Source organism: Equus quagga, chromosome 11, assembly GCF_021613505.1.
Source record: "Equus quagga isolate Etosha38 chromosome 11, UCLA_HA_Equagga_1.0, whole genome shotgun sequence".
Taxonomy (NCBI): Eukaryota; Metazoa; Chordata; class Mammalia; order Perissodactyla; family Equidae; genus Equus; species Equus quagga.
The window spans coordinates 5,891,874-5,906,552 of NC_060277.1; the positions used below are offsets into that span (position 1 = coordinate 5,891,874).

The 14,679-nt window shown below is 36.2% G+C and overlaps 1 protein-coding gene across 6 annotated transcripts in view; it reads right to left on the reverse strand.

Moving 5' to 3' along the window:
- The window catches only part of LOC124247438 (ectonucleotide pyrophosphatase/phosphodiesterase family member 1), a 194,605-nt gene that overhangs the window by 143,841 nt on the left and 36,085 nt on the right, over positions 1–14,679 (reverse strand). For all 6 annotated transcript variants that reach the window (XR_006890727.1, XR_006890728.1, XM_046676699.1 and 3 more), the window contains 12 exons: positions 13,847–13,944; positions 12,284–12,363; positions 11,267–11,386; positions 10,094–10,203; positions 8,616–8,681; positions 8,238–8,310; positions 6,054–6,162; positions 4,815–4,946; positions 2,896–2,927; positions 2,066–2,193; positions 806–875; positions 5–92 (listed from right to left, as the gene is read on the reverse strand). Coding sequence is in view for 4 of the 6 variants with exons in the window: in XM_046676699.1 (XP_046532655.1) it covers positions 5–92; positions 806–875; positions 2,066–2,193; positions 2,896–2,927; positions 4,815–4,946; positions 6,054–6,162; positions 8,238–8,310; positions 8,616–8,681; positions 10,094–10,203; positions 11,267–11,386; positions 12,284–12,363; positions 13,847–13,944 (1,106 nt within the window). In the remaining 2 variants the exon portion in view is untranslated. The remainder of the gene's footprint in view (positions 1–4; positions 93–805; positions 876–2,065; positions 2,194–2,895; positions 2,928–4,814; positions 4,947–6,053; positions 6,163–8,237; positions 8,311–8,615; positions 8,682–10,093; positions 10,204–11,266; positions 11,387–12,283; positions 12,364–13,846; positions 13,945–14,679) is intronic.

A 14,679-nucleotide genomic window follows, 5' to 3' on the forward strand; every position in this document is an offset into this window, starting at 1 on the left:
TTACCGCACATTAAGTTATAAACTTCAATATTTTCAAAGGAGTCCACTTCAGCACCGTGTTGAAATCCAGGTCCATAGCCAATGAAGAGGGCCTGGATTGGCCAGAAAAGTAACCATTTATCAAATCATTTCAGTTACATATGTAATTGGTCAAAAAGTATTTCATATTATCCATACTGTACATATATAAACTGGCCATGTTAAGAGAAGGGGAACAATACTCTGTCCAATGGACTTTGCAGGAGATTATTTTAACCCCTGCCGCACACTTAGTCTAGGACATGGAGGGTATTTCTCTCAGCTTTCCTACAATTCCTGACTTGACAATCAGAACGGAATGGATGACGAAATGGGATCTCGACCTCACCTTGCCCATCCCACACGGCACTGTAGGGATCAAAGTAGACAATTACTGCGAGTATATGTAAAAAATTTTAAAGTGCTAGGGAAGTGTAAGGTCTTATCTTCATTTAGAACATAAGTATGATATCTTTTCACCTATTAAATCACTGGCTTCCATTTACTGTGGAGCAAAAATCTTAACAGAGCATAATATACACAAAAAATTATTAGAAATTTAGTAGGAGGTAGAAGTGACATGTTTATGAAATAGAATACAAAATTTTAATAAAATTCTATTAATTCAATGTCCCGAGAAAGATAGCTATATGAAAGTATACGCTTCATTACTTCTCATTCAAGACATAATTACACTCTGTATTTTTAAGTCTAAAACTTCATATATCAGTTTTTCTTCAGATATAAACTATCAATTTTTTTTAAAAAGTAAAATAGGTTTACTCACTTGCATATTTGAAAATACGTTGTCAGAGCCATGAAATCCACCTTGACAATGTTTCTCTGCCGGAGGATTCCTAATTTTTACATAATGTGAATTAATAAGTCAATTCATAAAGCAAAATTGATAACCATGGTATTATTTTCACTAATAAAGAAGAAGTAACCATTTTGTTAAATCAAAAAAGGTAAATAAAACCACCTGGCTTTGAGAAGCATGAAGGGGCCACCTTTCTCTTCTATTTTGCTGACAAATCAACTAGAAGCAATATGGTACAGAGAAGTAAAACCACTAGCATTGAGACAGACTGTTCTGAACCCTGACCATGCTATTTACTACCTGGGACTGGCAATTTAATTACTTTCTCTGGGTTTCAATTTTGTCATGTTGGGTTGTTTCTAAAAATCAATAGTTTAACCTAAAGAAATGCTTGGAACTCAGTAGATGTTTACTAAATATTAGTTCTCCAAGGAGGGGAAGGGTCATCCCTTCTTTCATATCCTCCTTCCAAACACTGGAAGTTCAGCTCTCCACTAAAGTAGAGACAGTGCAGTTCTGTTGACTGAATTCTGGTTCACTGCTAGGGCTTTGCTTGACAGGGTATTCATCACCCTGGCTTCCTGGCAACCAACAGAAGAGTTAATGACAAACTTTTGAGATGTTAATAATATTAACCATCCAAATAATTTGCCAAAGACACCAATAAACTGAGGTTTATTGATGGATTAGTAAACAGGAATAAAAAAAAACTCTGTATAATGATGAAGGTCATTGCTCACATTATTATACAGTAAAGAGCTTTTGTCAATTATTGCTGGACTTTGAAGGTATTAGGCATAACAGAATGTACAGAAAGGATGCAATGACAAGTGGTAACACACAGGTGAAGCATAAGATGTAATCAATACAGATATGAGCGGACAGAGCAGTGGTTCTGAGCTGAGGGTGAACCCCCACCCCAGGGAACTTTGGCAATGTCTGGAGACATTTTTGGTTGTCACAACTATAGAAAAGTGGTGATTTTTCATCTAGGGACTACAAGTCAGGGATGCTTTCAAACAATCCACAATACACAAGACAGCTCCCCATGAAAAAGAATGATCTGATCCAAAATGTCAATAGGCCCAGGTTGAGAAACCCTGGGATAGAGTGAAGAGAATCATCCTCGTGCAGTTTGCATGTGACAGTACTGTTGGAAAGGGCCCCACGGTCACCCTGAATTCCTAACAGGTTGGGCTAAGTTTACCTGGGACTGTCAGAACTTACAATGCCAGCTGCCACTGAGGGTCCAAATAGAACGCCAAGGGCTCAATCCTGTCATTTTTGGCAAAGTGCAAACGCTTGGGTAGGAAATGTTTCAGGTAAGGCTTGAAGTGCTGGTTTAGTTCCCGGCACTAAAATTGTAGAAGGCAAAGAAAAAACATTATTTCCATATTTTCTGAAGTGTAAACATCTCCTGAAATTGCTTTCTAACTCCATAGGAATTTTTTCTCACAAACACTTTTCCAGGATGCCCATTAAGTCACATACGCAAAATTAACTGAGTTCTTACTACTTGTATAATGTACAAGTCGAATCTTTCCACCTATTGAATATTGTTCTTTTTACAGGAAATCATAATTACTGCATAAAAGTCCCAGGATGCTTAGACTGGGTCACCAGATTATATTCGAGTTACTACTGATGATCCTATTTTCAAAGACTCTTGTATTCTATCAAGTACAAAAAAAAAAATTACTATAGATAGCACTAGGACAAAAATTTACTTTAAAAAAGGCTGGTAGGAAGTATATCATAATGTTAACAGTGCTTATGGTGGCACAGCTATAGGCTTTTTCCTTCTATTTTTTTCGATTATTTCTTGTCCTGTCATATAAATTTAACAATGTTCATAAATGAATTCTTAAAAACTTTCAAATCTAGATTATTGGGATGTGCCCTGAAAGAACTTTAAAAACTACAGAGCCTTTAAATGTTGGCCCAGATCCTCAAAAATTCTAATCCTATAATCCCAAGAATAAATACTGAACTTTTTAATAAATATACGTTATACAAAACTAACAATAATTAGATAATGGAAAAATGAAGATACTCACAGAAAGATTTCTGGCAAGGCCTTCATAGTTAACTGAAGGGGGATAAAGATAAGAATTGACAGTTGATGGTATGTTACAATTAGAAATAAAAATAATACAAAAATATAGAATGTCAGACCCAAATCCTATATTTAAATACCAAAGCAGGTTTCAAACAGCTCATTTAAATCGTTATATATTAGCCATTTACAGGAATAAGACAGATCTTTAGAACTGCTCTACTTGGCATGCTTGTGAAATTATGTCATATTGTTAAATAAAAAGGCAAGTTACAGAACATTCATCTATCTATCCATCTGTTCATCCATATGTCTGTCCATTCATCCACCTGGCCCTTTATCCATCTACCTGTCCATCTATCTATCCATCCATCTATCCATCCATCTATGCATCCAAATATCCATCCATCCATCTATCTATCTAGATCTTGTATGATTTCGCTTTGTAAAAGTAGAACTGAACGTGTTTTACACACGCATGGCAAATATTTGGGAAGACAGATCCCAACCCTAAGAGAGTTTATCTCTAGAGAGAGGAACTAGGTTATGAATTAGGGGGTTTTAGGGGAGGAAACTGTTAGTTTTCACTTTATACACTTTGATATTCACTGATAATTCCAGAATTTCCAAATAAGAGGGACACAGGAGAATTTGGAAGAGAGGGCAAGTAGAATAGTTTTAAAACTGAATTTGCATAGCAAGCCCACAGTGTACTTAGTGTACTTTGTGCTACAAATCAATTAACTGTCTAGTTTTCTAAGATTCTTTTAACTATACTTTATATAAGTTTGAAAGAACTATCCAGATAAAAGAATATGTATTGTGTACACATATTTTATATACGTATGTAGACAGATATAGTTTTTACTTAATTTGGGAAACTCAGGGGCCTAATTGAGATAGAGGTGTGGCTAAAGCTTGGTCCTCCCTTTCTAAACATCTCTGGGGACTGCCATTGCCCCTATAGTTTTTATAGGAGGTCTTATAACAGTTGTATACTACTTTTATAATTTTTTAAAAAATATTAATTAAAATTTATCATGCATAGAGAGTCTGTGCTCTGGGTCACTATGTTAATATATTTGCAAAATTATTTTCCTACAGTGAAATCTCTCTCTCCCCAGGAATAATCAACAGCATCCATTGAAACACAGCACTGCTATGACCAAACCTAACCCAATTCTGCTGTCAGAAAAGCTTTTTACTCTTCCTTCTTTGAAGTTAGGTCTAACAAAAAAATAAACAAAATAGGTCCTCGGGATCTGAAAGTTACCAAGGATGGCAATCCAAAAAAGGGGCATGAACAGAGGTGCAAACAGTTATGAAACACACTTGACTTGCAAAAGAATGAATGTTTAAAATTTCTTGGCAGTTTGGGTTTGATATGGTCAAGAGAGAACATGAAATTTCTTCTTCTTCTCTGTTTACAAATGCCTTCTTATTGTTATTTGGAATGGTTTAAGAAAGTCATTTCCGAGGACAGAAATCAGTGGTTATAGAATTCACCACCTCTGCCACATTCTTCTTCATAATAGAATATTATTCTATAACATCTGTAAGTTATTTTAACGGAATGTCATCAATTGAAGTGAATAAAGGTAGCTGAACTTTTCTCTTAGGGTTTTCTTTTTCTAGTACAAGTAATCTTGATCCTAACACAAACAAAAAACATACTACAACATAAAATTGTACTAAGTTCATCAAATAACATGCTCAGCCATGAACAACAAGTAGATAAGTGATTGGACTCGTGTCGTCACATCCACTTCCATTAAATCTCTTTAGGTGGAAAAGATCTGCACTGGAGACTTCATCATGAAAAGGAAATCAACTGATCTGCTTTGGTTTAGAGATATGATGACTTAGAGGAATGTATTCTGACTAGAATCATATCCACAGTTAGAATAGAGATATACTTACACGAATAGTATTTATCTGGAACATCAGAGGGTCTCAGTCGAGCTGCTGGTCCATATACAAGTTTAATATCTTTAACATCTCCCAAATATTTATCCAGGTGCTCATATTTCTTACAACTGGCTTGTTCCATGCCTAGGAGAAAAAAAGCCCCAAACATGTTGCAACTTCAATAAAAAATTTAATACGTGGAATAGAATTTCTTTTACTTCCAGAATTTAATTCAAAAACATTTGTTCAGCATTCATGTTAGCTGAACAGCCAATCAGTAAGACACAGAATTTCAACTTTTTCTACCACTTTTTAAAAAATACTCTCCCAATAGAGGAAGATTGGCATAGATGCTGGCTCAGCGACAATCTTCCTCAAGCAAAAAGAGGAAGACTGGCAACAGATGTTAGCTCAGGGCCAATATTTCTCATAAAAAAAAAAGTTAAAAAAATCTTTTCCCTTTCCTTCATTCAAAATTAGTTTAATGTTTCTTCTCATTTATCTATTACAATTTCTTCATGTGAGTGAGGAGGAAGACCACAGTTTTAGACCAAATATGAAAGCCTGGTTATTTTTTCAAAATCACCTAGGACATTAACTGGGAGTATAAAGCTCTCAGTCTCACTCCAGGACTGGAGCTTCTTTAGAATCTAGCTTCTTAGGATTGTTTCTAGAAATAGTTTTCAATAGTTACTGACGAAGCAAACAAGAATAACAATAAGAAAAAACAAATGAATAAAAAGAATCTGTTTTCTATTTTCTTATATACAAACCATTTCTACAGTCCCAAGGCCATCCACAAACGTGTTATAAAAGAGCACAGTAAGTGAAAGAGAAATTAAAATATTGCCAAAATTAATGTATATCCCCTCTAAATTCAGATTTATCATGCTAAAGAAAATAGAAATCCATAATATTCTGTACAAATTAAATCTAAAATTCTTAGAATAGATTTACCAAAATTTAATATTGAAAAAAAATTTTTTTAACTATCCAAATTCCTGGTGTAAGCCTTCCCCAAATCAGAATATGGGTGCATTGTGGTTGAAACGCTCCCAGGTTTCTGTGAATTCTGTATTTCACTTGCACTTTATATTGAATATAATTTTCTCCTAAGAACTTTCCACGAGAAACTACATTTCAAAAAAAGAATTAACTAAAACAAACAGAGGAAATAATGAAAGAATTATCAAGTAAACTTTTGGGGGGCACCATTTAACTTGAAGAGTAAACGATGGAAATTCAGATTACCATGATCTGAAATAAGAATCAGGTTCAGGCATCGATGCAGGTTCAGCCCCTTTAGACCATCCATCAGCATGCCGACCATGTTGTCCACCCTCTGCAAAGCTCTGATGACCTAAGAAAGGGACGCAATCTCCTGTGATGCGTTACATACTAAAGGCTATTTCTACATAAAGCTATCTCTGCTAAGAAGGAAAAAGTTCAGTGGATGCAAATGTTATGAGAACTGATTCGCATCAGGCTAAGACAAGAAGGGCGTGAAATATTTGCAAGTGTTTTCTGTAATGGATCAAATCAGTCTAATCTTTACTTATGGTCAGTATATTTCACTGTAATGTAAAAAGGCTCTTTCAATATGATTTTTCATTCACTCAAACATATCCAAGCAACATGAACTGGAATTTTTAAGTATTAAGATAAAGTGGGTTTTGATGTGCTAGTTATATTAGAGTTTAACAGAGTTTACAAGTCGGTGAATTTGATTTGGAAAGCAATGGGCTCAACCTTGAATGAAGATGAATCAGAAAAGACGGTACTTTGGAAAATCTTTAGTGAATTAAAAAAGGTAGCACTGATATTAAAACTTTTATGATCTGATAGTCAAACAATTACAAACTAACCCTTAGATTTACTTGTAGCCAGACTGCTCTAGACATGGGTCTAACTGTCAGTGACTTTAGTGAAAGAATAAAACTATTCCAGCATCTAGCCAATTGTTCAAACCAAGACAACAGCTACAAGAAACTTTTCCCTTCGACCAATTATGACTGGCCACATTGCTGGCCTCGCATCTTCCTTACCCCACCTCTAAAAAGGAGCATTGCTGCTTGAAGGGCAGAATCAAAGGAAGGACACAGGGTACTAACTACATGGGAGCTGCCGGAGAGAAAGAATACAAAGGTCAACATAGACCCAGATGAGGGTCAGCGTCCCTCTCTCTCTGGCATCTTGTATCTGATGAGATGGTACCCAGGAGGAACCTACTCTTTAAGAGGGGCAAATCTAGGGTAGGCCCACATAAGGGAAACCAAGAGGAGATGGCTTAGGCAGCTGCATTCGAGTGAGAAAAGTGAGTACGTTTTCACTCTCTTCCTTCTGCCGTTGCTGAAGCATTTAGAGGAGCGGCATCCTCAGAAACACGCACAATGGATATGTCAGGCCAAGGTTTAGTCTGGACTTGTGCTAAAGAGTCCCCGAGGCTCATGACCTATCTAGCCTGGGCTACCTGGGATGAGGATCTGGGAGTGAAACTCTATCAAGGAAGACTGTGTTTTCCTAGTCTTTAATCTCTTGGAATCATCTGGGGCAAAAGGTAAGTAGATGTGGATTCTGAGATTAGGGATCCTGGCCAGACCTCTTCTCCCTTTCATTATGACCAAGAACATTTAGAGATCCTTACTTATTGTTTCTTTTCATATCTTAGGTCACAGGTAAACTATAAATTATAAGGAAAGTCAGCTTTAGAGGTACAAGGAAAGAAGCTCAAATCATTTTCTGCTCTAATGCTTCCTGTGCTATAATATACAAAAATGATGAGACCACACAAAAACTAAAAGCAGTATATGATTATAAACATAGCCAGGAGCAGGCTAAGATCCTGAATGAGTGTCAGGTCAAACAAGAAGTTACACTGAGAGCATTAGTCCATCATCTGTTTCCTTATGTTTACTCTCCTAGCAATGACTCAATACAACGATTACTTGAATTTCCCTAAACTTTTGAGAAAATCTCCCACCCTTTCATGCCCAGGCTCTGTAGCAAGCATGGTCTCAGAAAGTCAGAGCTATATGTCCTAAGGAGGACAGTTCACAGGAGGCTTCTTCTGCTATTTGACATATTATCCTACACTTTCATAGAAAATTGGAGTCTTACTCGTTTACAAAATTTTCAAAAAGCACTTCCTTTTTGCGCTAATGTAGGGAGATATGGAGTAGATAAAGGCTTTGGAATCGAAAATACAGAATTTAATTCATCATCAGTTCAATCTAGCACTGCGGAAAATGTAAACAAAACAATTCTCCCAACTCTTATGATTACAGTACATCCTTTGGTTTAGTAAAAATGTCCTTCATACTCACTCTTTCCAGAAATCATGGAATCTTATAGAATGGTCTAGAAACCTGCTTCAAAGCAAGGTTCCATAGATGTTACCAGGTTTAATAAAGTAATCACTGATAAAAATATACTTACTTCACTGCTGACGGGTCCATGCGAATGACCTGAAGAATCTGGTTCTTCTAAATACAGAGTGTAAAAGTGGGGTCTAAATCAAACAGTATCAAAACGTAATGTTTTATGAACACATTGCAAACAGAATGGAAAGAATAATTCAACAACCGATAGCGAATACAAATTATACAACAGGGGCTAACATTTCTAAACTTGCTGAGAAATGACTTACAGGTCTGGAATTCTTCACAATATGGCTGTAATAGCTCACTAAAGAGTTCATTTGGATATAAAACATCATAGCCAATAACAAGGTTTTCTTGTCATCTATTTTAAAATATTGGGTAATTTCTATTAAAAAAAAGGCATATTTACAACAGAAATCAGTTATCTACATACCTTTCATCCTTAGGAAGCTGCAGCCACTTAAGAACTGCTAAAATTCTTTCTTCAAATGGTACTGAACTAAAATTAAGGATAAACAAAATGAAACAAATCCGTGACAAGTGTTGGGTTTAAAATCTAAACGTTTGTCTTATCAAAAATTACATTAAGAGAGACTAAAACAATCCAATGTATCAATTGTGTTTGAAGCAATATAAGTTTTATTTGAAAACTTAAATTTGTTTTCCCAACAAAGGAACAAAAGATACTTTTCCCAACATATGAAAGTTGCAATTAGGCTTAAAAATTTGCTTCCTATACTCTACTTGAGGATATTATTCCCATACCTGAGAACAGCAATTGTTATTCCATGAAAAACCCATGTGCCGATACACTCTTTAAAGGGTACCTCACAAAGAAGTCACTCATTGATGTCTCTTAGGAAAACTGGGAAGTGGGCTCCTGAGGAGCAGATGGTTCCCCAGGCAACATTTCCTCGGCAGAATTAATTACACCTTCCTCTGGGTACAGGATCTGGTTTAGACAACCCCATCAGAGTGCTTGCCCAACCCAAGTACAGTTAGTTGTACTCTCTATTAGCCCTTGAGAAGCCAGAGAACATATATCACTAATCTTTGAATACCCTATGCCAAGTACAGTGCATGGCATGTAAAATCTCAATTGCCATCCATGGAACGAAAATAATGGCAAACAATATGGTGGGAAGAGGCATTGCACTGTGCTCATGTGGCCCATAAAGAATAAACAACTGCATAACATCGCCGAAGAAAATCACTATGCATTCCGTGTCCGGAATTTCTGGTCTTTTCTGTTAGTCTCCCAAATACACTGTCGTAGTAATTTTGTGAAAAAAATTTCCTAAGTGTAAAATAAACAAAATTATTTTGGAAGACTCACTAACATTACCCAAAGAGAGTCTTCCAGAAAAAAAGTCTTTGATTTTTTTCTCAATACATCATTGCTTTTGAATATCATAGGGAGGTGGTTATGATCAATTTCTCACATTAGATGGCTTATTTACTAAAGTAATCTGGAAATGCACATCCAGACATGCTATTAGCATCTTCTTTTAAATCATATTTCCAGAAACCAGAGAGTCATTCCTTCTGTGTCCTCTAATACTTTCATCTCCTTCTCCTCGCTCTTTCTCCTTACAGTGAAAATGCGTGGTGCGTCCACTCTGACATCGTACTTTCACCGTGACTTCATTTTTTTTATTTCTGCCCAAAGATCTAAACACAAACCCCGCATAACCAGTGCTTTCTAGAAAACCTCTAGAAGAAAACTTCTTTTGTTTTACTATTTACCGTCTAAAACTGTTTGAGCCAGAGTGCTATATTCTGACAGTTCTCATGTTTTAGCCAAAATATGACTCAATGCTAGAGCTTAGGGCTTGATAAAAAGGAGAGACTGAGATAAAAATAATCTGTTCTACACATTACGGGTCCTCAAAAATGTACATCTGCACATACCCATTATATATTTTATAAATGTCTGGGAAAAGTCCATTGATTTTCACATCCGATCCTGGCCAAAAAAATGTGCCAGCCTTCAGGCCTTGATATTTAGCTGTGAGCCAAATCTGGGGAAGATAAAGAAAGAAAGTCAGGAAATTATGCAAATATTCACTTCTTAGGAAAGCATGTGCTCATGTGACACCAATGCATTCCTCTCGAGTGCTGGAACATTTTTAAGATTAACAAGTTCCAGCAGTTAGACTACAAATTAATCACGTAATATGACGCCAGAGAGCCACAAAAAGAAATTAAATAATTAGATTAAATTAACCTAAAAAATATGGAGTTAAGCCAGTTGGTTAACTCCTGCAACTTTTGGAGCCATCCCTCTACTTAATAGGTTCTCCTTAAAAGAAGTATTCACAAATATACATATCTTTAATTGACTGACATTTTTGCTTACGTAACTAACATGAAGAACTTATCATTGCCAAGTACAGCTCTAAATAGCATTGCTATAAGCATCCTAGATTATAACTTAAATAATCCTCATGAAAACCCTATGATGTAGTTAACAGTATTACCTACAGTGTAGATAGGAGAAAATGGAAACACAGAAAGAATAATTTGCCCAAAGTCACACAGCTTTAAACGTCAGAGCTAAAATTTGAATTTATAACCTGCAAACTAAACATCAGGCTCTTTTTTCTTCTAAGAGGAATATCAAGACTACCCAAATAGACCCCGTGTAATTACTGTTGCAATTAAAACTAAAAATAAAAAGGAGAACACAGGTAAATGACCACCAAAGAGAATCTTCTGAGTTTCCATGTTCAAATGGAGTCCAAGGTTACCTCCTTCAGAAACAATTAGCTTTGTGTAGATCAAAATATCACCCCCAGACTATTGCCACACGCCACTAGTACAAGAAGGCAGAATCAACGAGGACAAAGAATGGCTCAGCCCAACCCAAACTCAGCTCTGAAATAAACTACTCTCGTTACACAATGATACAATCTGTATTTAGGATCATCAGCACTCATCTCCACTCAGAAAAGGATGGCCAGAGATACAGTAAATGAAGTAGGTTATTAAAAACTCCAGGGAATCTGATATTTTACTCTGATTAAAATAAATGAGAACAAAAAATAAAACTCTTTTAGTAGTTAAAACAAACAAACGACTCACTGGTTCTCCTTTGTACCACTTAGGATTAAATTTTTCTTTACTTTTAAGTGCAAAAGAAGCGTTCATTTTGGGATCGTACATTTTATTGTCAATTATGCCGTGGGATTCTGGATAAAGTCCCTAAAAAATACAAAATACAGGTTTGATGCAAGTTATGAGCTTTTTAATGTGAAATAAAGTCACAGGACAAAATCATCAAACAGAAACAGATTATCGACGCTACAAAGAACTTAACATAGTTTAAGGAGGGAAGAATAAAATAATGGGTATTGTCAAAACACAACCAACCCCTCATGATTTTATGCAGTATTTGTGTTGCAAATTATGTAATAGGAGAAAATCAGTTAGGAATGCTAAGGATGAAGGTCTGTATAAATAGTCAGCCTGTCAAATTTTCAAAAAAAGTACTCTGTTGTCCTTTTGCATTGCTGAGTAAAGCATTTCTGCAGAAAAAACTCCTTTTTGGTTGGGTCTGAGAACAGCTTACATCAATACAAGCTAAAGTATTAATTTTCTGGCTTCAACCCTAAGCTCTAATGAATTCTACTTTCTTCCCGGATTCAAATGAAATCTGGAAATTTTTACTGAAACAAAACATCAGGCAATGCGGCAGGCTCAAACTCATACACCAAGATGATGGGAAAGACAAGTTGACAACACGTGAGTGTGGGGGAGGTTAGGGGCCCAAATAAACTAAGCCTTAAAACTAGCAAGAAAAAACAGGGCACAGAATCACAATCCTAAAACAGAGAGGAAACCAAGAAGCAATTTATTGGGATCTTTAGTCATGATCTCTTTTCACAGATAGGGAAACAGAGACCCAGAAGGTAAAGTGACCTTCCCAAGGCGACAGCTAGCTGGTGGCAGAGCAAAGACCAGAACCCAGGTTTCCTTGCTAACTACACAATGGAAAAGAAGCTATTTTTTTTCTGATCTGATATCTAATTATTCACTTGAAAAATATTACATTTACATCTCACGTCTGTGAACCCATAAAAGCTGAAATGTGGAGCTTACTGTGACAATGCTGTAGTGATTGGGGAAAGTTTTTGTTGGATACACTGGTCTCATGTTTTTAGCATAAGTTCCACAGGTTTCTACAAGGAAAACAAATTAAAGGTTGTTATTGAATACAACTGACAATCTGTTTACCTCATTTAGCTCTGGTACCACGGAAGTCTAAACAGTATACAAAAATTAACCCAGGAGGGATTTATAGCCATATAAAATTTCAGAGTGAATTATAAAGCAACACTAGATTCAAATTCAATGTTAAGAGTTAGTTTTTTCTTAGACAGAAAAATATTAAAATAATTAAGCCAATGAAGAATGATCCCATGTTTATCAATAACATTAAGTTCCAGATGGGCCAGTTGTAGCAATGATGCTTGCTAGATCGTTGTCTGATACTACTTAGTGGTCACACACCCAAATCACAAGAAGTAGTACCAAAAAAAACCACAACAAAGCAAACAAAAAAACTGTCTAGTAGCTAAATCTGCAAAACTAAAACAAAAGTGAAGCAGTAGCCGGGCTGACAGTGGACCAACCCATTGATCCAGGACCGGCCAGCTCTGTACAAACTCAACGCTGCTCGATAGACAAAGGCATCTTTTGGCTTCAAGTCAGAGAAAGCATGGAAGTCAGCCTTCCTGATTTATCCCTGGCGTCACGCTCTTCTCCTGCCTCTGCTATTGGAGAAGGAACACACAACTAATGATTCCAGCATTTTAATACCTCATTGCCTAAAAATGCTCCTTGGATTGGCACGTATCTCTATATTTCACTTCCAAACAGTTCAGAATTACAGGCTACATTCCCCAATTACCCAAAGCAAGGGCTCCAGCTAATTATGTGCAGTCATGCGCTGCACAACAACATTTCTGTCAACAACAGGCCACACGCAGACAGTGGGCCACAGGATTACTACCACGGAGCCCAGGGGTGTGGTAGGCTAGACCTCCTGGGTTTGTGTAAGTGCACTCTACCATGTTCGCACCACCACAAAATCACCTGATGCATTTCTCAGAACGTACCCCCGTTGTTATGTGACACACAACTGTACCCATTCTATTATTGCATCAATAACTTATAGAATAATCATTCAATTAAGGCCTTTATTGAGACAAAGAAACTGAAAGGATGCTACATTAGCATGAGAGGCAAATACTCTATGTCTATGCTACTAGTCTCATATCAGAAATACCTTCAGTTTTTGAAATTCCACTTTTAAGATGTAATACTTATTAAATAAATAAACGATTTTCCCACAGAAGGAATCCCAAATTCTAAGAAAAAATATTAATATATATTTATATTTTTTATATTTACATATAAAATATTTTTTTAATCAAAGGATAAAAATCCTAAGATAACGGTGTTATCTTAGCAGTATTTAAAAGGCAGTTTCAGAGTAATTACAATAGGAAAGACTAGTTCCTTATCATCAAATTCAACTACTTTGCAAGAGAGAAGTTTGGTAAAACAGGGTCTGCCGGTATTTTTCCAAAAAAAAGGCAGCCTCCCTAGGCTGTCTCACAAAATCACGACACCCCAACAGTAAATGCTGAAGTTACTCACTCAGTTTGTTGATAACAGGAAGAAGTCCACCCCAAGTGTGTAAATATTCTGCCCTGAAACCATCCAAAGAAAATAAGAGGGTAGGAGGCATTTCAAACCTGGGTAAAGAGAAAGAAAAAAGAGAACGTTGAAAGAAGCAGAAAGAAGACAGCATTCAGTCAAGATCCCCTCCTTTCTGGGCAGGCATCCAGGGAGGATTTTCCACAGAGGTCGGTGTGTGATCTACAGAGCGCCAACAAGCTCAGCGAGCATCCTTGCAAAGGATGCTTTACAAGCATCTATATTCATATGTGTGCTTTTACATTTCATTACATATCTCTTATAAAATAGTATTTATTAAGCACTCATAGCATTTTGAGCTACCATACAGAGAACATCATTCATGGTTCCTGCCATTCCAAAAACTAGACTAAATGCTACTAAAAAGTAATGATATTTTCCCAATTTGCAGGAGAATAAACTGAAACAGCATTTTTGAAATTATGTTTTTGTTTCCACTAATTGTTTTTTCCTGAACAACAACTTTCGGATTATTGTCTTTACTTGAATCTCATAGATGGTATCTCATCTCACACAAATTTTATACAATATTTAGTTTTTAAGTTTAATATATTTAATATATTTAAAAGATACTAATATTTAAGAGAAGTTTGAGAAGTATTTACTACACTTAAATTTGTAAGCAACAAAGAAATGATCCAAAGCTGGGAATAAACAAGCAATGAGGGTACACACACGCCCACAGACACACAGAGTTAATGTGTGCAGTATGGAAATCCAGAGGGAGACAAAAAAAACACATACCATGATGGACTCAGCAAGAGAGAACTATG